The 24,247-nt window shown below is 39.7% G+C and overlaps 1 protein-coding gene and 1 long non-coding RNA gene across 2 annotated transcripts; one reads left to right on the top strand and one right to left on the bottom strand.

Moving 5' to 3' along the window:
* Window positions 1-12,612: 12,612 nt before the first annotated feature.
* On the top strand, window positions 12,613-15,435 carry LOC127356496 (uncharacterized). The gene is made up of 5 exons (XR_007881999.1): window positions 12,613-12,704; window positions 12,858-13,023; window positions 13,129-13,235; window positions 14,104-14,243; window positions 15,040-15,435. It is a non-coding gene; the product is annotated as an uncharacterized LOC127356496 (long non-coding RNA).
* An 838-nt stretch (window positions 15,436-16,273) lies between these two features.
* LOC127356924 (phospholipase A2 inhibitor and Ly6/PLAUR domain-containing protein-like) lies at window positions 16,274-20,037 on the bottom strand. Its single transcript, XM_051389004.1, has 5 exons — window positions 19,890-20,037; window positions 19,279-19,380; window positions 18,943-19,119; window positions 18,305-18,430; window positions 16,274-17,825 (listed from the first exon to the last, which is right to left on the bottom strand). Exons 1-5 carry the CDS (start codon window positions 19,936-19,938, stop codon window positions 17,641-17,643), a joined length of 639 nt encoding a protein of 212 aa, XP_051244964.1. The 5' UTR covers window positions 19,939-20,037; the 3' UTR covers window positions 16,274-17,640.
* Window positions 20,038-24,247: the final 4,210 nt, after the last annotated feature.

Raw genomic sequence — 24,247 nt, 5'->3', positions numbered from 1 at the left:
GGCTCTCTCCATTGAGACCCTGGGCAATTACTGTAGTTCCACTCAGCAATGCATTCAAATTGTGTTACAGTGATCTAACACTGCTCCTGCTGGTTCAGTGGAATGCACAGAAGAGCTTTCACTGCTGAATGATGCACCAGTGTCCTGTCTTTTATGGAGAATATGTTTGAGTTGTATTTGTGTGGATGTATAGGCAGTACAGTGTCACATCTGCCTCATCACTCAGACACACATGCACATAGGCACACTCAAACATGCTGACGCGTCATGACGTCAATGTTATAAATAGGTTAATGATGAATGTGGAGAAGCGCTTGACATGGAAATGGAGCTTACACACACACACACACACACACACACACACACACACACACTACAGCACAGATACAGTGTGTTGTGTTGCTGTTAATGCAGATGTGTATTTTTCGAGTGTACAGGGGCGGATCTAGAGAAATATTCATGGGGTGGCAAGAGGGTGGCATGGAGACTTTAAAGGGTGGCAGAAATATATGCTGATTTAATCCCAAACAATCACATTTAACAATATTTGCTTGGAAAAGCTTTTTAATATTTTAACTCAAAAGTATTACATTATCGTAGCTCATTAAAGCATTGAATAGAAATACCAAAGGGGGCATTAGAAATCAATACATAAGTTTTATTTCCAAATCTTCAGACAATTTTATCTAGCCTGTAAGTGGTCTAAAATGTGGCTATAACAAAAATGTAGCCTACATTAGTTTTAGTCATTTGTCACATTCAAACACTAAAGACATATAATTTAGTTCTAGTCAGTGACATTTAGTCATTCTTATTGTGCAGGCTATGTCTTGTAAGCATTTAGAGCCTACAGCTGTTGCCATCTTTGCGGCCTACAGTTTCTTTCAGGTGTTCTAGTTTATTGTGACGTTAATAGAAACGGTAATGTTTACTTGTTCACACACAATGTGACTCAACAACAGACTGACTCTCTTCAGTATATAGGCTAAGCATATTATGATTCTAAACTCTAAACCTCTCTCTCCCTCTGTCGTTCCTGCTCAGCCAGCATTAGCATTAGTGCAGGTAGCCTAGCTGTTCGTGAGTGCTGCAGAGATGATGTCATTTTCTAGGCCAACCTGGAAGTTGGCATTGTGCTGGTTTTTGTGTGTGTGCTTATTTTATGAAAATCAATAAATATGCAGAGTAAAGTCTGATAATATTCAGTCTTTTGGCAAAATGGCAAAAAACCAGATGATAAAGCTTTTGGGCGTGGCTACCTTGTGATTGACAAGTCATTCTCAGTGAGAATACACAAAACTCCTACTTGTACCATCCACACATGACTTCAACAATACCTTCCCCCTTTACTAAAAGTTAATGTTACCAAGCTGTCACACCGATCAAGACTGTGAAAAGTGAGTGAATTTTGAAATGAAAGTGAAATTACCCACATGTGCACTTTGGAAAGGATTAAAATCACTGACCAGGGCAGGCAATGAGAAAATCACCCCACCTCCACTACAGAAATAAATCCTCCCTGAATCAGTCACTGCTGTGTTGTTGAGTCTGATTTTCTATTTCCCTGTGACTCGAGTGATAAATTGTCCAATTTTACAGTCTGCCCTGCACAGATCCACGCTGTGTGGATGTTTCTGTGTGAAACTTGTTCTATACACTGTAGTCTATTATATGGTGATTTTTGAAGCAAAATGAAGAAACGAAGAATTTCAGTTTCAGGGCTGTTTTTAGAAAATAGATATATACATATATAAAGTTTTATATAAAATAATTACTGAGAGCTGTTGGATTTCCATTGGTAAAGGGTATGGACTGGCACGTCAAGACAAAGCAGCAGATCAGTGCTCAGATATACTAGCAATGCTTTTGCATCACTTGGAGGCATTTGAATGGAAGATGAAATAAAAAACTTGAATCATTCATTTGAAAGCATAAGCACTTTCTCTGTGGTTAACTGGTTTAATGTGGAGGGATGCCATTTACCTTGTATTGGTATTAAAATTAGATCCCTGCTGGACTGCATGCAACAGTTAATGAACAGTTAAACCTGGACACAGTCCCTTTGGTTTGCTGTCTCAGTGGTTTTAAGAGCGGGGGGGGGGGGATGTCTGTCTGCTCGTCAGCTCTGCTGCTTACTGTGTCAACTTCTCAAACATGAGTCCACTGGCCTACATTCAGCACATCCCTAATAGCACTTCTGAGTCCAGGATCTTTGCTTTGTTGGTCTAGATTAGAAGCTGATTAATCAGAATTAATTAAAACACATCTTTTCACCCGATGTGGTATATGTCATGTAATAATTAGCTAATCATGCAACAATAAGCCCAGGTTATGGAGATGCCAGTAGAAATCTGAAACAAGTTCATTATGCCCATGGGCATGTGGTCATGTTTATTGAGTTCGCCAGGCTAGTTTGCCAGCTAGCCAGGTGATTCGCCAGTTAGTTGCTTTGCTAGCTGGTGTTTCGGTTTAACTGGTGACTTTCACGTAACGTTAGGCGTTCTCCTAAAAAGTGCTTTATAGTTTAATAATTTTTCATCTGTCTTTAATATCTAAGTATCTAACCATTTATGTAAGTTCAGTTGTGTTCAGAAGACGTATTAACCTCTCGTAACTTAACGTATCTTAAAATGTGAGAAAGTCACCCGTTAACACGGTCACCAGTTAAACCGAAACACCGGCTATAAATGAAAGCGCTTGTTTTTCCTGAAGCTTTTAATGTTAAATGTAGAGATAACGATAGATAGATAGATAGATAGATAGATAGATAGATAGATAGATAGATAGATAGATAGATAGATAGATAGATAGATAGATAGATACTTTATTCATCCCCAAGGGGAAACTCACAGTTTCCAGCAGTATCCACAAACTGAATAATAATAATAATAATAATAATAATAATAATAATAATAATAATAATAGTAATAACAAGAGGAGGTCAATTTAGAAGAACTAATAGAATAAAGTAGAATAAATAGCTAAATAACGAGCATGGGGCTAGTGTCCTAAGGTGCATGGTCAAATCCAGTGCTTGAAAGGCCTAAGGTGCATAAGTAGTGTCAGTCAGTCAGTGGTCCAATAATGCAGGGTGCACTGCGTCAGGTGGTATAGTTAACTAAAGGGCAGACATATTGGAGTTTAGAGTTTTCCTCCCCTGGGTGGAGTTGAAGAGCCTGATGGCGTGGGGGAGGAACGATCTCCTCAGTCTTTCAGTGGAACACGACAGTGACAGCAGCCTGTCTCTGAAGCTGCTCCTCTGCCTGTAGATGGTCCTGTGCAGTGGATGCAGTGGATTGTCCATGATTGACAGGAGCCTGTTCAGCGCCCTTTGCTCTGCCACAGATGTCAGTCTGTCCAGCTCTGTGCCCAACACAGAGCCCGCCTTCCTCACCAGTTTGTCCAGACGGGAGGCATCCTTCTTCTTAATGCTGCCTCCCCAGCACACTACTGCCTTCTGAGGAAGTATAATCGGCTCTGACCTCTTCTGCACAGGGCATCTGTGTTGGCAGTCCAGTCCAGCCTATCATCCAGGTGTACTCCCAGGTATTTGTGTGTCTGTACCAACTCCACACAGTCACTGTTGATGGTCACAGGTTCTGGGTGGGCCCTGGGCCTTCTGAGGTCCACCACCATCTCCTTGGTCTTGGTGGTGTTGAGGCGCAGGTGGTTGGAGTCACACCATGTGACAAAGTCCTGAATGAGTTTCTTGTACTCTCCCTCCTGGTCATTCCTGATACAGCCCACAATAGCCGTGTCGTCTGTCGACTTTTGCACGTGACAGGACTCCGAGTTGTATTTGAAGTCTGACGTGTACAGGGTGAACAGGACCGGAGAGAGCACGGTCCCTTGCAGCGCTCCCGTGCTACTGACCACAGTGTCAGACCTGCAGTCCCTCAGTCGCACATACATGGGTCTGTCTGTTAGGTAGTCCATTATCCATGCCACCAGATGTGAGTCTACTCCCATGTCTGCTAGTTTGTATTGCAGAAGTCGAGGCTGGATGGTACTGAAGGCGCTGGAAAAGTCCAGAAATGTAATTCTCACAGCACTGTTTCTCCTATCCAGGTGAGAAAGGGATCTGTGCATCAGGTACACAATGGCATCCTCTACTCCCACCTTCTCCTGGTAGGCAAACTGCAGTGGGTCAAGGGCGTGGAGGACCTGTGGCCTCAGGTGGTGTAGCAGCAGCCGTTCCATGGTCTTCATCACATGTGATGTCAGGGTGACCGGTCTGAAGTCATTTAGCTCACCAAGATGTGGTTTCTTTGGGATTGGGATGATGCAGGATGTCTTCCACTGTCTGGACCTCCCCTGTTCCGCTCGGTTGAAGATGTGTGGGGAGTCCCAGCTCCAACGCACAGGCCTTCGAAGTTGAGGGGATATTCCATCTGGACCTGCTGCTTTGCTGGGACGTAGCCTCATTAGCTCTCCACACACCTGGGCTGCTGTAATAGTGGGTGGGACAACCAGCTCCTCTGTGGCTCCTGAGGGAGCGAGAGAGACAGCAGCAGCAGAAGGGGGTATGGTGACCTGAGGTGTTAACGGGATGGGGTGGTCGAACCTGCTGAAGAATTGGTTCATCAGGTTTGCTCTTTCTGTATCTCCTCCATGTGGACCCCCTGCTTTGCGCTGCAGCCGGTGGCATAACATAGTGTTTGACTGATTAAAGTATGTAAAAGTGAGATAATCTGATATGTCTGACTAAATGCATTTATGTGCATTTATTTAAGTAATGTGGTGACCCACAATAGATACTGTGAGAGGTTAATGGTTACTAGTTCCAGTTGACAGTTAATTGACAGTTTCAGTTAGAGTGCAGTTGTTTAGGTTCTCGTCAATTACCTCACTCCACAGTAAGCTATTTCAAATGTGTATATGTTTTCAATATAAAACTAAGTAGTAATTTATCAAATCTATGCTATATCTTCTAAATGGTGGGTTCATCTGTTGTAGATACTAATAACATTTTTATTTTTTATTTTATTTCACCTTTATATAAGAACAAGTTCTTATTTAAAATGGCGGCCTGGCAAACGACAAGGGCCACTTGAGTGAAGGGAGTTGGGCTATGAGATTAAAACTAAATAATAAAAAATGTACAACAATGACAACAAACACAGGCAAAAAAAAAAAAAGGGAGATAAACAACAGTTAAAAGAATATGGTGGGGAAAACGTATGATTATTACATGGTGGAATATGATGTTAAATGGCAGTAAAAATGGTAATTTTGCTCAAATTTGGTCTTCTCAGGATTTATAGATAAGACCTGATATGAATTGGGTTGCAATGGTTTTAAGTTTTTAAAAAGCTGGTCCCCTTGAATAAAAGTTTGGAAACCACTGCTGTAGACTGTTATACTGAAAGTCGTGCCCTGAAGGCTATGCTGTGAGCAGCCACAATTATTCTTGTGAAGTAAAAACATAGACAATTTACATGTATGCAATTTATCATATGAATTATATAAGGAGAGAGGGAGGATTGTTTTCTCTATATTTTGTGATACTAAATAAAATGGCTGTTATCTTCACTAAAATCTGTTAAACCAACGACCAAGGTAGTTAAACAACGGTCTCCACAAGCAATCTCTGCACTCAGGGATTGTTTCGATAACATTCTTAATGAATTTGCTGAGGTGGTTAATGCCTATATAAACTTTTCTGAAAATGTGTGTGTACCCACTAAGTCTGTGACTGTGTACAGTAATAATAAGCGATGGTTTAAAAGTAAAACATCTATGGAAAAATAAACATAATGCCTATAAATGTGGGAGTAGAGATCTATACAAGGTGGCTAAATATGACTTTGAGAGAGCTGTTAGTAAGGCCAAAGCTGACTACAGGTACAAGCTGGAAAGCAAACTTGAGGCTAATGACTGTAGAGGGATATGGGAGGGTCTGAGGCAGAGCACCAACTATACAAGCACAGCGTCAGTGGTCAGTGACGATCCTAAGCTGAGCCCAGTTATCACAGACTTGTTTAACTGGTCTTTGAGGGAGTGTAGACTCCCTCAATGTTTTAAGTCCACTGTCATAATTCCTGTATCCAAGAAACCCAGCATTAGTTGTCTGAATGATTACAGACCTGTAGCACTGACATCTGTCATAATGAAAATCTTTGAGAGAATAGTATGTAAACATCTGTCCAGGGTGGTCAGGCTAGACCCCTTCCAGTTTGCATACAGGGCAAGCAGGTCTGTCGAGGATGCTGTATCCCTATGTCTCCACTCCATTCTACCGCATCTGGAGACCCCATGTAACCATGTAAAGGTCTTATTTATAGATTATAGCTCTGCTTTTAACACAATTTTACCCAGCAAACTTTTTCAAAAACTCCAACAAATGGGTGTCCATAATTCCTTATGTCACTGGATCTTGGATTTCCTATTGCAGAGAACAGTGGTGCGGCTGATTTCTGGGGATGATGATGATGCCTATAGAAATGAGGTCTTCTCACTGATTGAATGGTGTTCCATCCACAACTTAGAGCTTAATGTCTCCAAAACTAAGAAGCTAGTGGTCGACTTCCGCAGAAGTGGGAAGGCGTCCCAGCCATTGTACATCAATGGAGAGGTGGTGGATCGTGTGGACAGTTTTAAGTTTTTAGGCACTACAATATCATTCTCTTTAAAATGTGAGGATAACATAAACAACATCACCAAAAAAGCCCACCAGAGGCTTTTTTTCAGTTGAGGAAATTTGGGGTGGCCTGTAAGGGTATGTTGCAGTTCTATCGAGCCGCCATCGAGTGTCCTCACTTTTTCTGTTACTGTCTGGTATGGCAACCCTACTGTTCAGCAGAGGTTGCAGCTGGACAGGATAGTCAATACGGCCTCAAAAATCATTGGCTGCAAACTCCCCCCCATCTGTGAGATCTATGAGGCCCGTATCCACCAGAAAGGCTTAAAGATCCTTCAAGATGAGACTCACCCTGCCAATTCCCTCTTCACCACCCTCCCATCAGGGAGAAGGCTGAGGGATATTAAAACAAAAACCTCCCGCTTTCTAAACAGCACATACTTTAGAGCCATTAAACATCTAAATAGCTCTTCATCCTTGAACCAGTACCTCAGGAAAAAAGGTTCTTACAACGAGCATGTATAAATTGTATATCTTTTACATTGTTTTTATAATACTTCTCTATATGGGTTTATGCTACCCATACTAGTTTTATTGATTTATTTATTGTAAAGTTGTGGTTGCGTTCTGCATCCCTATGCACCATGTCCCTTAACTTGACATCTGTCACTCTAGCCTTCTGGACTGTCATCCAGGTATGCTGTGAACAGTATGCCTTTTTATCTGCCTGCGTCAAGTATGATCCTGTGTGAGATACCGTATATGTACTTATATGTTCTGGGGCCCTTGTGTTGTATATGTATTTACATGTTCTGTGTCCTTTGTTGATGTCCTGAGCACACTGAAGCAAATCCCTAGCAACTTGCACCAAGTTGTATGGCAATAAAGTATTGACTCCTGAATCCTGAATTACATTCTGCTGCTAGTCTGCATTGCTTTTGGCATGGTGATATCTGAATAGTTAATACAATAGCAATTGTATTTTTGCTTAAGCTCTTTTTGTGTTTGTTTCAGATCAATGGACAGCTTTGTCATTAACACTTTGACAGAGTGGCAGCTGACAGACCTTGTTGAAAGATTTAAAGGTAAGAAATATTATTTTTCCCATCCACAGCATATCAAGTCTGCATTGCTACTCAAGCCTTTTTCAGACATGAGCAACGGACAATTTCCGTTTAATCAGCCACGGACATCACCCGTTTATACTCTTTCACACGTGTAGCACACATCTGCACATTGTCCATGATAGAAGTGTTCACACTCACTGGATATATATTGTTTAATTCAGGCAAGTGGCATGAGCTGGGTGGAGCGGGTTAGGGTCAGAGCATGTCGCAGAAAGTATGCAGCGGATATGAGTCCCTGTGCTGTGTAACCTGCTGTGTTCAAAAATGTGTTCTACATGGACATGATACTAGGGAGCCCGCAGGTAAATGTCGGATACAGGTCCCGGCCGTTTGATACGCACATTTTCGTTCACACATACTGCCATAACTGATGTCTGCAAATTGTAGTATTCAGTATTCAGTGCATGTGTTGAAGGGGCTATAGTGATAATTTGGACAGTCATGGTGTTGACTGCATTCCTTTTTTGTATAAATTCTTATGAAATATAATTTCCTCTTTTTTTCAATAGCTTCCATCTAATGTGTCAAAGTGACTCCAATAGGTGAATAGGGCACATGTCTTTTGTAGGCTTTCAGTGCTTCATTCTATTTTGTAATATATATTACATGTTATATGCATAGGCATGTTTATTACTACAGCTTCCATTTAATTACCCATACATTTTTGTTTTGTGCTCCTCTGTTGTAAAAACAAAGATGTCTTTGTGTTTTCTATTTTTGTCTTTCAGAGGAGGGGATTGATGAGGAGAGTTTTCTTCTTTTAGATCAGGCTACCATCAACCAGTTGATCCCAAGAGCTGGCCCTAGGTTGAAGTTCCTCAAAAAATGTAGAGGACTTGTAAGTAGTTAAGATCAATGTAGACATGAGAGGCTCAATTCTTAAGTTTTCCACACATCAGATAATGTGGCAGTTGACATCATGCATGATGTACTGGAAGGGGTGGGGCCCTATGAAGTCAAACTTGTGCTGAATTCGCTAATTGAACAAAAGCATCTCACACTAGAAAAGCTCAATTACAGAATAACAAGCTTTGACGATGGATTTTGTGATAAGGGTAACAAACCTTCTGTCATAAGCAATCTCAGAAACCCTGAAGGCTCCATGCGGCAGTCAGCATCTCAAATGTGGTGCCTACTTAGGTTACTGCCGACAATGATAGGTGACCTTATCCCTATGGATAACAAGCATTGGGAACTTCTACTCCTCCTACTCTTGTGCATGGTGTTCATCTTTTCTTCTTCGCTTACTGTAGCAGCCACACTGTACTTAAGCAAAATTATTGAAGAGCATCACTCCCTCTTCCTGGAGCTCTATCCTCACCTACATTTATGGCCAAAACACCACTTCATGCTCCATTACCCAGGAGTCATTCAAAAACTCGGACGGTTGTGGCAGTTCTGGCGATGAGATTTGAAGCTCGACATGCATTTTTCAAACAGGTTAGCCATGTAACTTGCAACTTCAGAAACATTTGTAAAACCATGGCATTTCGCCATCAGATGATGCAGTGCTACAATTTCCTGTGTGGAACTGTGTTGTGCCACAATACAGAAGTTGGTCCAGGGTACACTACATTTCTGGCCAACAATGAGGGATTTAAAGAGATCCAAAGTGGTCTAGAAGGTATTCTCCTTTTTAGTGAATTGTATGTGCCAGCCTGGGTTACATTTAAGGGAACTGAATATAGAGCAGGCATGACTGTATTCCTGTCCTATGATCCGTATGGAGAGCCTCAGTTTGGTGTCATACAATCAGTTTTAGTACTGGAGCAAACATCACATACATCAACAGTAAAGCTTGTTGTAAAGAAGTGGGAAACACAGTGGTTTGATAGGCATTTATTTGCATACAGTGTGATTCCCACTCAAGTTTTGGCAGCTGTAGATGTGAGAGAGCTGCTTGATCACCATCCCATCCATGCAGTCAAGTCGCACAGAGAGGATGATGACAGTTTATACATTTTCCTGTGCTATAGACTTTTTTAGATTATCAGCCAACTGCCACCAGGTGTGTGTGTGTGTGTGTGTGTGTGTGTGTGTGTGTGTGTGTATGACACTTGTAAATAGTATTTTGACAGGTTTATAGATGTTGAAGAGGCCTAGCTTGACATTGTCCCCCATATTAGTTTAGTTTTTAGCCATACATGCTGCGAAAAATGTCAGGATGCTTGAGGATGATCAGTATTTGACTGATGGGATGGGAAGAACTACTGGACTTCTGGGATGGGATGACGTTACTGAACTACTGGGATGTTCTTGAAATTATTACTGGGATGTTATAAGTTGTACTGTAAGTATTTTTTGGTTTAATTACTTAATGTCTATCTGCTCCATATACAGTCTTAGTCACTGCCACAGTTATGTTTTAGAAGTCACTTTTTTAAGGACACCTGCATGGTACAAGAAAGCAAACGTGTCACCTTTTACACCTAAAAACAGGGCACTGGGGTGAAGAATTTCGGAGCGGTTTTGTGTCTGAAACCATGTGCCCTGTTTTTAGGTTTGTATTGTAACAAATGGCGGAGAGTGCACCCCACTGGTCTTAAACCCGGGTCCCCAAGCCTGCTTCCTAACCGCAACACCAAGAGAGGAAGCTCTGCTTGGCAGAGCTGTTAGTTAGCCTCATATACTGCCCAGAGTTCGCTACAGTATAAATCCTTAGGCAGTGAGAATGCCAGCCAGTACACATCTGTCACACCATGCATACTGTATGCAGTCTTCTGAGTCCACTAGTCTAATGTGGCAAAATGCACAGTTTTATATCTTGACCCCCCACCTAATCTGTCACCTTGTTCACTATCCATCCAGGAGTTTACATTACTGATGCTTAACAAGCTATTCTAGGTGGCTGCCACTGTTTATCATATTAACCTGGATTTTCTGCATAGGTTGAACCTGCTGTTGTGCCTGCTATCCCACCTACAATCTCTGATGTCACACCAACTGCCACTCCTCCAAACCCCATGGAGGAACAAGCAGCAGCTGTGGTACCAGTGAATCAGCTGATACAGACAATACACATCATTCCACAGTTTGTAAGTTCCACTTTAAGACTTGGGTGTCACTTTGTTTAATCAACACTTATAAGCGACTAAATTAATTTGATTAGCCTTTTAAGCCCCATGCTTGTTTGGCATATCTTCACTTAATATAGCCGATCTACAAGCTTGGCCGGAGTCCATATCTGAGCAGAAAATAGCCGATCTACAAGTTCACAACGCATCGCATTTCAATTCTGTGAGCTTGTAGATCAGCTAATTTCTGCAAAAGCTTCCCTAAAATATGGATGCTGGGGTTTACGTGGTTAACCCCTTAAGCCCTATGTTATATTTTGCTGTGCAATGGTGGTGCTTGAAAAGAGTGAAAATAGCTCTCTACAAGCTCACAACACATTGTGATGCGCTGTGAGCTAATCGTTCATTAATTGTAATCAAGGCAAAAGTTTGAAATAATGGTGATATTGATTTGAATTCATATCACCCTTCCCTTAATAAAAAGTGAGATATCTGCAATGTTGTCTCTTCTTGCAATTTTCTCAGGATGTCCGGCAGATTCTTACAGGCTTACATGAGGGCAAGCAAATTGTTGAGGGCCTTGATGATGATAATGTCATCACAACTAGCCAGAGACGTCTCCTCGTCCGTATCTTGGTGTCGTACCTCATTAAGACGTTTGGAGAGAAGTACTTTATTTATTTTTTATGTTGAATAGGGTTCCTGTTAAATACGCCAACATTCTCATTTGAAAAGTAAATTAACATGTAGTTTATTTTCATTTCACTTAAGATAAAACAGGACACTACTTTGAGGTCTGACATTGACCTAGATTTGCTAGGCAGAACCAACATTTCACCTTGGTGACTTTTCCAACTGCTACAGCTTTTTTTTGGGGATACGACACATTTTTCAGCAGTACTTTAAAGGGGTAGTTTGAATTATAGGACATAAAGAAAGATAATTAATTAATAACCCAAGTCCTGTGTTTTGAATTTTGATTTGGTTAGTTTACGTTTACTCCACAAAACTCATTGCATTTGTATTGTTGACTTTGTTGACATGCTGTCACTAGGCACAATTTTCTGTATTTGCTATGCAACTTATCAATGCGCCTCCGCTGTTCACTGCCTGCAGGTGACCACAGCACAACGTGTCCTTACGCGAGCTTTTGCATGTACATGCACATTGATAAGAGGTTGTACAGCAAATACAGAAAATAGTGCCTAGTTGAATGGACACAGCGGTTTTATAGAAGAAATAAGTCAACAATACAACTGCAATTAGTTTTTTGTGGAGTAAGGTTTTTTAAATTTCTTTGTTCCAGCCAACTCACTGGAACTACTTGATATGAATCATAAGCAAATCAAAACTTTGAACACGAAACTCTGGTTATAAATGAATCCCTTCACATTGCATATATTAACTGTAAGTATTTCATACATCTTTATGTCCTACAATCCAAACTATCCATTTAAATCTAGTTTTCACTTTTTACTTGTGTTTTTTCTGTTTTACGGTCCTACGACAGATATCATAAAGGCACTGGCATCGGCTTTGGTTCAGTCATTTGCCAGTTTGAAAGACTCATCAAGCAGTGGCAGCGTGAGTGTTTTTTGAAAAATGTCATTGAGATATTTATTTGGGGTGTCATGATCCTCAAACTGATTCAGTTTGATTTTTAAGGTTGCAATCCAATTAGATTTTCAATTTAAACTTTACTTAGTTAAATGGAGTAAGCTGAGGGCTCTATACCAGGCCCCCTTCTGTTTTTGCTAAACAATAATTGGTCTACTTCTCTGAGGACAGACAGACATACAGACAAACCCTGTTCTAACCGTAGCCCACGCTGTCAAAGTCAAATATGCCTCATCTCTATTCATTAAAAATTTAGATTTCTTGGCAGGAAATATGGTACACCCCAGGACGGAGCCACCGGCCAGCCACTGGATTCCTGGAGGAAAGGCTGCGGAACATCATGAAGAGGCTGAGATCAACCAGCAGGTCACGGAGCACGGCACAGACACCACGCAAACGCCAGATGATCGCGCTCTTGCAATGGCTCTCATATGAGATAATTATTAAACTGAAAAATTATTTGATGAAGCAAAACATCCATATTTCAGTGACTGACAACTTTCTTGTTCTTTTTTACAGAATGTACCATATCAGACGAACAAGCTTAAAGAATGGTTGAGAAACAATTCTCAGCCCCTCAGCCAGATAGAGACCTATAGTCTACAGGGCCAAGTGGATTAGGGACAACAATTGGACTATCGATCAGATCCTCGAAGAGTTCCCTCGCCTAATGACCAAAGGCATGGTAGGTTTAGGGAAATATGATCTTTCATATGAGGATGCATTGTTTATAACGTTTTATTAGTGTGCCACATTGAATTGGTTTAAAAATGTGTTTTCCATTTTATAGATTGCACAGGACTTTCTTGTCTTGGCTACCCATTTATGCTGAGAAGATCCTGCACATGGCAAGACGGGAGGGGCAGCTGACATTGCCCCTGGATGGATTAACACCAGGTAATATATTCTTGTCTGCAGACCTTGTAAATGCAGGGTTTTCCCTGGGTTTTTAGGGGGCTTAGGGGGGTTTAGCATTCCTCTGTCCAACATTGTTGAAGGTTTTTGACCAAAAACAGTGCAATTTCACATCATTTTGGCCACTATCATTACTATAGGTAACTAAAAAAGAAGTGTAAATTTGCTTTAGTTATTAACACCTGTATTTGCACAATTCACAGCCTTCTCGAACATTTTACACAGTGTAAAACAACATGAGCTCTGAGAATAGTGAGTGATATCATCATAGGAATATAGTTAAATAAATCTGTCAGCCTCTTTATGCTAATTGGTACAAAAAAGTCCAAGTTTTCACAGCAGAGTCAACACAGCAGTACCGGTGTAACTAACATCTACGAATGCTCTGTTCCAATGAGAACTGAGTTAAATGCAGTTGTTATTAATTCATGTAATTGATTGACTGAATGAATTGAATTGAATAAGATTTATGAGCAAGTCACTCAGTAACTCAGAATTGATTTGGCAAATTTGACCTTGCATTACCAGATCGCCATTACCCTCCGCTTCCATAGGGAGGCGTTAACAGACTGGTGACGGTAAGAAAAAATACAAGCAAAACAAGCCACGGTCAGCTATAATCAGACTCTCCGTGTACTCACGCTGCTAACAGACAAGTCGACTGGAGCTTTGACAGTCACTATAAGCACATTAATAGCCCTTTGTGAATGTTTTTGTGTGGTACTGTGTTGTTTTAGCTGAGCTAGTGACTCTACTATGAGGCATGTGGGTTTTATTTTAGTTGAATATTGAATGACAAAATCACAGGTATGCCATTCCACATCATATTGATACCTATGTCTTCCAACAGATGGCTTTGGGGAACTCGCCCTGAGGCAGCTGCCAGCCTTGCTTCCACCTACAACTTACAAAGTTGGCCGTGGCTGCGGTGCTAAAGTGGTTTGCCACACCATTCAGGAGTGCAGCTTGGCCTTCCTCGACCATAAGCCTGTAAGTCCTCCAGCACATCTAGAGGGGAAACTTTATTCATTTTATTAATATATCTGGGCCCAAGATTGTGTACATGCATATCCAGGTTTGTTTTATTATACTTGTGGGGACAGGCATCAAATATAGCTTGACAGTATTTGGAAAATAGCCGATCTACAAGCTTACAACGCGTTGGTCACTATCAAAGCATCCTGGGCTTCTAGAACACCTCGGCAGTGCCACAGGCTGTTTACCTCTGTACCACACCGCACTGATGCAGTAATTTGTTCTAAAACAGGCCCCAACAAAGTATTGAGTGCAGAAATTAACATATTTATCAGAAGGTTGACACTTTTGTATTTTAACCCATTTGGACCTGACTCTATGAGGTTGACTCTAAAAAGGTCTTCTAAATCTACAAAGCATTTGCGGCCCACCTATCTGACCACCTAACCCAGCTGCCTATTGGCCAGATAGGATAGTCAGATAGGTGGGCCGCACGCATTTTCAGAGCATGTTCATTGTAATGATAAATCATCAATCGATTTATGGCTTCTTAGTTCAGCTGAGGTCTGAATCCTTTTTTAAATTGTTTTCTGTAATGTGAGCTATATGCCATAACCATCAAGAATATTTTGTTATGTGCAATGAAATGTAGACTATTACAGTTCTACTTTTTGAATTAGAGATGCACTGAATCTTTTCCAAATTGTAAAGCTAACTAGACTTTATCATAAAACAATAATTTCTTGGTAGACATTTGGTTCTTACTCACTCGCACTCTCTCACTTGCTCTCTTGTATTATTTCTTTTTTAGCCTGGAATAAACATGGTGGAGTACCTCCATGAGGCCAAGGCATGCAAACCATACCCCTACATCCTGACGCTGGGAATGATCAGAGTGCATTTCAGGCCTTCGTCATCATAGCTGGACAGGCCTTGGAACAAGAAGCACTGCTTCAGGCCATTGATGTCTGTTTCAAAGCATTCTTTGTCTTAGACATTAAATACCCGAAGCAGTGTGAACATGTGTGGGAATTCATACAGAGTGTAATCTATGAAATGCCAGGAGGGGAGTCCAAAATGGTAAAGTTTCTTCAAACTAGAATACTTGCTTGCAATTCGAGCTAATGGCCTCAAGGACAGCTTTCTAATACAGGAATTTGAAAAATGTTCACTATAGACCTGTTGACTGTTGGCCTGTTGAATGTTCAGCCCGGTCATTCATAATTGTTGTTTTGCACTGAATGTTTTACTCCCTGAATGATTTTAACTGTTCCAGTTCCACTATATTGTTGATATTTTCTAATAATAAATGTTTTCAAAGATTCCAGTATTGTTTAAGTGTTTATTGCATAATATATGCATAAATCTAGCATGTATTTTGTTATAGGTTTGTAGTTTAACAGTTTTATAGCTATGGGTAGTCTATTGCAATTTATTTTCTTAAATTGTACTGTAATGTGTTAGAATTAATCTGGCATATTGGTTTATTTGACCCAGCATTTGGGTAGAGTATATAACAAATATGTAGTTGAAACAACCCAGAATTGTAATTGATTTAACCCAGCATTTGGGTAGAATATTTATCTCATCTGTTGGGTTAAAAAGGACCAACCCATCTTGCTGGGTCAAATTAACTACTGCTGGTCCGATGCAATATTGATCCAGCGGTTGGGTTATAAAACAACCCAAGTTGGGTTATTTTTAACCCATCATTTTTCTGTGACTTTATCTAGCCAGAGTCTGCAAGTATGTCACAGACAAGGTGCTATGCTGTTCTTTGGAGGCCCCTATTTAGTGAAACTTTGGAGATTCTAAATCATCTAAAGTCCAGAGCCATGCTTTTAAAATATATATGCATCATCTGGTGCACGTTAAGAAGAATAGTGGCTAGGTCTGTGAAAAATTCAAATCAAACATCTCAAATTGACACCAGCAATTTAAACCTAAAGAAAATGATGATACACAAGGAACACTACACCCAAAAACGTACAGGATTTACAGAATTTGAATCACATCTGCTAAATGAGCATAAATGAGACAGATGCTTCATTTTCCCTAAAATGTTTATTTTTACTGTGGTTGTCATGGAAACCAGTAGACTTCAACCAACACCTTACAGCAGAATTACAGTTGAATTTGTGCTAAACCATGTGTTTGTGACAAGTAGCCTAAACTGTTAAGGAGGTAAATAAATATCAGAAGAAGAAGAAGAAGAAGAACAGAATAATTTACCTAAACATCCATTCAAACGCTTCAGATATTTGTAATCAATATGTTATTCAGTTATTTTTAACAAAGTACATTTTAAAATGTTTGTTTTGTCAATGGAGTTTGGAATGTGTGACATCTTGAACACACACATCTACTTAAAAGCATCTTATTATAAATGCACATTTAAGTCCTTTATATCTTGTAATTTGAGGCCAAAATGTTCCTTTAATTTGCAGGATTAAGGGAACATTTTGGCCTTGAACATTGATTCAAAATATTCAAACGTTACTTTGACTGTGAGGACAGAAGCAACATTAGGAGCCTCAGTTTATTCAGTTAAGGATCAAATTCAGCTTTTAAAGTTACTGATTCTCCTCTATAACTGAAGATTAAGTTAGTTTCGATTAGTTATTATAAATTAACCATTAGACACTATTTACATGAGGGTGTTGGCTACCAAAAGAGACCAGTAATTTTAATTTCTTAAAATGAATAAATAAATAATAGACTGTATTATAGCCTACCATCTATACATAAATTGGCAGCTTGGGCAAGGGAGGGAATCTGTGTGTCTCCCTCAAAATTGCCTGACAAAATGCACCTACCGCCCTAATAATGTGTGATACTTTAAATTGTGAATTATATTTAATGTCATTAGAAACACATTGAAAGACAAAGTCACAGACAGATCAGAATAATAGGTAGGTAGCTGATTTGTAAAGTCTGAGAGAACTGTTGCTCTATAAACAGCAGTCAATGGTTGTCAGACTGCTGTAGAAGAAAGTCTCTCATTTTCTTCCAGGTGATAACAATATCATAAGCCAACACCCCCTTCCCCTTCTTTTCTTTTCTTCTGTTTGTGTATAAAATACAAAGACACATATATTGGACATTTTGTGGTTGTACTGAATAATTTATTGCCATAAAAGTATAACTAAAAATGTCTTTGTGTTTGGCCTGCAATATGTCATTACAGCTCCATTCAATAACCACTTCTGCGAGCCTTCAAGTCTATGACTTTATATCCGTATGATTACATCTGTATGTATGTGTGTGCCTGTTGTGCAAAATGTTATCTGTGTGTACGTGGGTGTTACTTTAGATGATCTGTTCAGATATGTCATTGTTACACTGCAATGAAATACTTGAGTATTCTAACGCTGTGTACTATTACAAAATAATTTCTCAGTATCTATATGATCTAAACAAGGACTTTATGTGCTGTGAGAGCCAAGGTCAGCAGCGCAGCGCTGATCCTGACACTCCACGGTGCTCCACAGACGATCGTGGCGTTTGAACCAAACAGAGCTTCATGAGCGACCTGCAATGTGCAAAGGTTTCTGGACACACAGCCGAGCTCCAACACCTCTTTGGAGTTTGATGTTGCTATGGAAGAAGTGCGAGAAAGATAGGGTTATTAGAAATAGAAGGACTTCATTAAATAAGTACATTTTGTCAAATTATAGTAGTATATTAAAGCATTTTGGTGGTGATGGTGACATGTTTACTGATAACTAAGATACAGTCATGAGGGGGAATTTAACCTGATAGACACAGGTATCACAGTGATGGGTCAGATTTTTTTGTTTCACATTCCAGGGATCCAAAGGAGGCCATAACAGCAAAAAGTTTCATGAAATAATTGACTTACACATTAATTGGCGACCTCATTGATCTTCATGTTCAAAATTAAAATTAGATTTTGTATGGTTGATAATCACTGTATAACTGTATTTTTTAGTAGTATTATTTGTAGCTTGAATAGTGTTTTATCAATAAGGTTTGCTGTGCTAGCATGAACATCAATAGCCTCTATATTTAAGAGAAATCACATCACTGTACAGTCATTTCCCTGGGGAACTCACTGGTGCCATTGAAGCAACTGTCCTCGACTCCAGCACAGGAGAGAGTGGCATTGCAGGTCCCCGCTAGGCTGTCAGCTGAGCTTGCACACGAAGGACATTGCTTCCCATTCTCTGAAGGATTGGGAACTGGAAACATGGAAGAGAAGGAAATGAAACATGTACAAATTAATCTTATAACACCAATCCTCAAGCTGAAAGAATTTCACTGAATTGATCCTTCCTAAGCCCCGCCCTTTTTTGTCTGTGCTCTAATAACAGTAGAACAAGCCTCGATTAAAACCTTGGTATATTTCTATATGCTATGTGCTAGCCTTGTCTATGTTGAAAATACAAATTTTAAAGTTAGATGTTATTTTGAAGATGGTTTCCCTCTGCTTCCGGTCTTTATGCTAAGCTAGGCTAAGCATGTTCTGACTCCAGCTTCCTACTTGCATGAGAGTGGTATCAATCTTTTACATCTCAGTGTCAGAAGGGAAAGAAAATAATATATTTCCCAACATGCAGAAATCTACTTTTAAAATAAATGGTGAGACTAATGTTTAAGCTAGCCCTGGGCTAGGAAATGCAAGTGCAAGAGGCTTTAGTAAAGGCCACAGACTGGTTTATGACCCATAATGAAAAGTAGCAATAGATCTTACTGGCCAGTGTCTGGAAGTTGCAGTTGTCAGTAACACAGCAAAACTGGGTGTGGGCTTCTTTCTTAAAACCTCTGTTCACAGACCATTCAGTTTCAATGAGGAGAGGAGTGAAGCAGGACACCAGCGATGAACAGTTTTTATTCACTGACAGATTAACGATTGTATTGGTCACTGTCACTGTCAGGAGAAAAAGAAAAAAATGGGTATGATAGAAGAACAAAATTATTCACTCGTGTTATTTGTCGTGAGAACAGTATGAAACTTTGCCTTATATTTCATTAACATGATTGATGATAAAGCATTGGATAGACAATGTTATGAATAACTGGCACCAACCTGAAGTGACAGTTTTGCACACTATACTCGTAGCAGGACATTCGACTGAGGTGGAGTTTGTACATAGGTCATTGTCACACACATGGCAGCGCAGCGACTCAGCTGGAAAGTGAACAAAATCATTTATTTAGCATTTAACTAATTTCTGTATTATTATTATTATTATTATTATTATTATTATTATTATTATTATTCTGGTCAAGAAAACCATCCAAAACCCAAAGATAATTACTTTACAATTAAATAACAAATCCTCACAGTGGAGAAGCTACAATCAGTGCATATTTGGCATTTTGCCCAACTCAGCAGATCAATTTATATTTAAAAAGGTGATATATCAGAATTGTATGTTGTATAAGTCTAAATTTCCTGCTCCACTAATTCCTCCTGTGTAGAAATGTAGAAAGCTCTGAACTTCACATGCAAATAAAAAACCATGCAGCATGGAAAACTGTGCAAGGCTCCTGCTTTGTGTGGTAAAAATGGCATTCCAAAAACCTTAACTACATCAAATAAATACAGAACAATAACATACAGTATGTTTTGCATTGATACAGATACAGAAGCTTGCGTGTGTCAGACAACTCTGATGCCTGGAGAAAGCCAGTTACCTGTGTAAAGCAGAGTGCAGGTCAGACAGACAGTCAGCAGCAGCTTCATGTTGGATGTAAGTTGTAGCAGTTTGGTGTTTTGAGGCAGAAACCCCACAGCTTATATACAGTCAGGTGGTGCTACCATAAGATATGGACTAGGAACTTCCTGGTTGATTGAAAAGAAACAAATATTCTTATAGTTTTTTTCAAACCCAACAGGAAGTGTGAATGGGTGGCACCTGAACAAAACTTGATGTTAACTGTTAACTGATATCAGCTTTGGAACCAGTTTAACGGCTGTTTATCTGATCATTTAGGTTTTGACTACTTTCTATTCTCTCTCAGGACCATAAGCTTTAGCCGTTCTACATGTGAGTGCAGGGGCAGCCAAAGCTATATATGAGGTTGCTGCAAAAGAAAATCAACGGGCAAGCAAGGTGTACCTGGATAATCAATTCATTTTTCTTGGTTTTCCTGTTGTGACACTGTGAAGAATAAGCGAATGTCATTTAAGATATGCAAATAGACCTGTCTGAGGCAGATAGCACCCACAGCACAGACGGCATGCCTGTGTCGTACTGACACGCATTATGCCTTTGATTATCATCTCCTGACGCAGGTTTATATCCTCACAAGGAAGGAGTTCCGGTCAGGATTCCTCGATAAGAGCTTCGTTAACATCTTTACAAAATGCTGATGTTCAACAAACACAGGCCTCAACTCGGCACGAACGTGTCATTTGAAGTTGGTTTTAAATGGGTCAGCATACATTACATTTATACTGACTGCCACCCATCCATCCATTTCCGGCTGTTGGTCAGGTTTGCAGTGCACTGTTAGCCCGGATTTCATATCTAATCAAACAATCAAGTAGAATGTAATTAATACATTTAAGTTTGATTGCATTACTATCAAATGTAAGTATATTCTACTAATTAGAAGTAGAATATACTTAAATTTGATAGCAATATAATGTGTGAATAATTTTAAGTTTAATGGGCTGGAAGTGATTAAAGGTCCAGTGTGTAATATTTATGGTGATTTATTAACAGAAATGTAATATAATACATATAACTATATTGTTAGTGCTCTATAGTCACCCTATGAAACGAGTCGTTATGTTTTTATTACTTTAGATTTCCACTACTTTGCCAAGCGAAGAAGAAGGCGGATGTGACGTAGGAGGCGGAGGAAGCCGTGTTTACTAGTTTCTAACTTTGTTGTGTTTTGTTAGTTTGAGAAGTTATATTTATTCTCCTTGTCTGTTTCTTTCTGTCAGGACGCAAGTGACAAGGACTTGTACAGTCAGATGCCAGTGGGAACCTTCTGCATTGACGAAAATCCTCAGCTCAACCCATCCAGAGCAGGCATCGTCCTGGAGGGGGTTGTGGTCATGGAGGAGCTGGCCAACCTACCACAGGCCTTTTTGGACTGATTTATGCCTTGCACTTAGATTACCCTAAGTTCATGAAAAACACCTTCCAGTTCATTCAGCAGGTAATGCTCAACCTGGGCAGAGGTGAGCTTGCACCAAAAATCCAAACGCTGAAAAATCAACTGTGTCTAAAACGGTGTTCTGAAATATACCTGTCATGTCCAGGAAACTTTGTTAAGTTAATTCATTCAGTTTTGTCTCGTGTCTATGTTGTCTTGTGATTTCCTGTTTTATTTTGGTTCCACTTCCTGTCTGTCTCTTTTACTTTTCTTTTTTTTCTTACTTTCTCCCTTTTGTCTGTTTTCCCGCTCTTGGCATTACCTGTCTCCGCCCTGATTGTTTCCACCTGTGCCCTTACCTTGTGTATATATATATAGTCCGTGTCTCTCTTTGTCCTATGCCAGTTCATCTTGTCCCATGTGTCAGAGAACCAGCGCTTTATCCATACCACTGCCACTGCCATTGTCAGGTCTTGTTGTTTTGTTACTTTGTTTAAGAGTGATTTTCTGTTTGTTTTCTTAGTCTTAGTATTACCTCGTAAGAGTGATTTTTTGTTTGTTAATAAAAACTTTATTTTGAAACTTTCGTCTGAGAGTTGTGCATTTGGGTTCTGGTCCATAGTTCAGTCGTGACAATACCACTGTTCCAGATATCAGTGCTTGGTTCTGTTGCACGTCTGAAATACCATGTTTACTGTTTTGCACTGTTTGTGATATGTTTTTAAGTATTTCCACTGTCTTTCTGATGATCAGATGATGGTATTTGTACTGATCTAGCAGTTTGGTTCCATCTGTATTGCTAGGCATATTTTATGGTTTTATTGTGGGTTTTTTATTAACGGGACTTAGGGTCCTTGTAGTGCTCCAGCAATCCTGTCATAGTGGGAGCGTGGAAGGAACTGGCATTGTGCACATCAAAGCTAAAGTTGTGGTTCCACTTTCCAATTTGTGCATGTAGAGAGCAGCAGAAGTTAACAGAGAAGAGGCAGTCTTCTTTCCCTTCTAAAATATACAGAGCGTTGACGGGTGGAACTATGAACCACACTGGGCCCAGGGGTGGCTCATCACCCTGCGCAACAACCAGGATCTGGAAAACAAAAGAGAACAAAACGTATAGAGTGGGATAACATGTTTTAAAAACATTGTTAAAATGTTATGTGGTAACTTTTTTAAATGATTACAATATTAGGAAAAACTAATATTTTATAAAAGAACATTTCATAATCTGTTACCATAATGTTACCAAACATTCTAAGAATATGCTTGCAGGCGAAATGTTTGTATACATGTCACATTACACACGTTTTCTCAAAAAATGCCTTCAATAACATGCTTAAATAATTTTGCATTAAAAATGCTTAAAAACTGCTGCCTCAATAATGTCCCTAAAACATCCTCAGAATTCTGCAGGCAAAATGTTCTACCTTTGTTAACATTTCACATTATAAGAATGTTTTAAAAAAAACTTTCGGTCATCTCAGGCCTCAATAAAATCCTCAAAACATTTCTCAAATGTTACTTTTGTTATTCTGTTGTTATCATGTAACATAATGGGTGCCTCTGAGAACATCCTCAAAACATCTAATGATATTTTTTTTAAACTTAGCCTGGATTGTCACCCTGTGAAGGACATTCATTTTCGCTACATATATCTTTTTTTTTTGTCATTAACCAAAGAATGTGACCATAGGAGAGGGTTGGAAGGCTCAGCTTCCTCCTCACAACAGTCAGGTACAATGATGGCATACCTGCAGACACTGTGATCACTCTGTCGGTCTTACACTACACCTTACCTCGCAGTTGTTATATAGTATAATGTGTGTTGCTTTACCACTGCCCTGTTCCCTCTGGGTGCTTCTATTCCAGGTATCGCCCTTTCCTTCGACTTCGTCAGGCAGTCTGGCAATTCATTCATTCATCAGTCCAGCCGGCTTCATAAGAGAGCAACAGCAAGCAGACGGGAGCAGTGGGCCAAACAGCGAACTAGAGCTGTGTGTTGTGCTGTTGTACTGAGTGGCCTTCAGTGTTTATTTGCTTAATTAATAGTTTTGTGTTTATAGTAATTTATTTCCCCTTTCTCTTTTAAGGAAGTAGATTTTAGTTGAAACTGAGCTTTTCATTTCTAAGTATTCATGGCTAATAAACATATTTTGTTTGTACATATAATTCTGTTTTTGCATCTATCTTTTATGCTGGGTTTATTCTTTAATTGTTACTCCTGTCACCCCTGGATTTGACATCTGAGGTCGTAACAGCAGTACACAAGACCACCTCACATTTGGCGACATAAATGTTCCAGTTTTTCTTTTCTTGCTAGATTGGAATTTTCTACAAAGTGTGCTTGCACACTATGTGCTGGGACATACGTAGACAGCATGCTGCAGATATCCTGTGGTATCACTTATCACTGAATGAGGTGTACACGATAATGATCAAATCTTAAACAGCCAGGTGGTGAAACTGCATTCCATTCTGGATATCTATGTCACCTGTCGCAAACTAACTAATATTTTCAATGCTTTCAACATTAAAAGGATAGTTTGTGGTTTGAAATGTTATTTAGAGATATAGATTCTTGTCGGAGGGACTGACTCAGCTTAAAGAGAGACCGAGAAAACTTTTTACTTGCTCCCAAGTCCGTTTCACACAGCCAGGGTTTCTGCTGGGAGAATAAGGCAAAATCTTTCCACACTGAGTTTGCCTTTAATAAATACAATCAAAGCCTTATTAACAAATGCATAGATTCTGTCCACAGAGACACTAGGGGGCTTTTAATCTGAAACGGATACAGGAGGTGTGAAGTTAACCCATAAGAACCCATGGTGACATGTGTCACACACACTTTAAATGTCCTTAAATCTTCCATATACAGCCTTATGCTTGACCTGAACTCATTAAGTCCCTAAGTGACATATACAAAACATTGTGGTGTGGTGGTCATA

Source organism: Dicentrarchus labrax, unplaced genomic scaffold (assembly GCF_905237075.1).
Source record: "Dicentrarchus labrax unplaced genomic scaffold, dlabrax2021, whole genome shotgun sequence".
Taxonomy (NCBI): domain Eukaryota; kingdom Metazoa; phylum Chordata; class Actinopteri; family Moronidae; genus Dicentrarchus; species Dicentrarchus labrax.
The sequence above is the reverse complement of the archived record's forward strand: the minus strand, read 5'-3'. Positions and strand labels throughout refer to the sequence as shown.

What these genes read in the sequence shown, in the direction of transcription:
- LOC127356924 (XM_051389004.1), bottom strand. Translation starts at nt 19,938, where the DNA reads ATGAAGCTGCTGCTGACTGTCTGTCTGACCTGCACTCTGCTTTACACA. An exon ending in CAACTTCCAGACACTGGCCA is followed by an intron (nt 18,431 to 18,942) that starts GTAAGATCTATT and finishes CCATGTTTCCAG; the next exon opens with TTCCCAATCCTTCAGAGAAT. An exon ending in CAGTTGCTTCAATGGCACCA is followed by an intron (nt 17,826 to 18,304) that starts GTGAGTTCCCCA and finishes CTTCTTCCATAG; the next exon opens with CAACATCAAACTCCAAAGAG.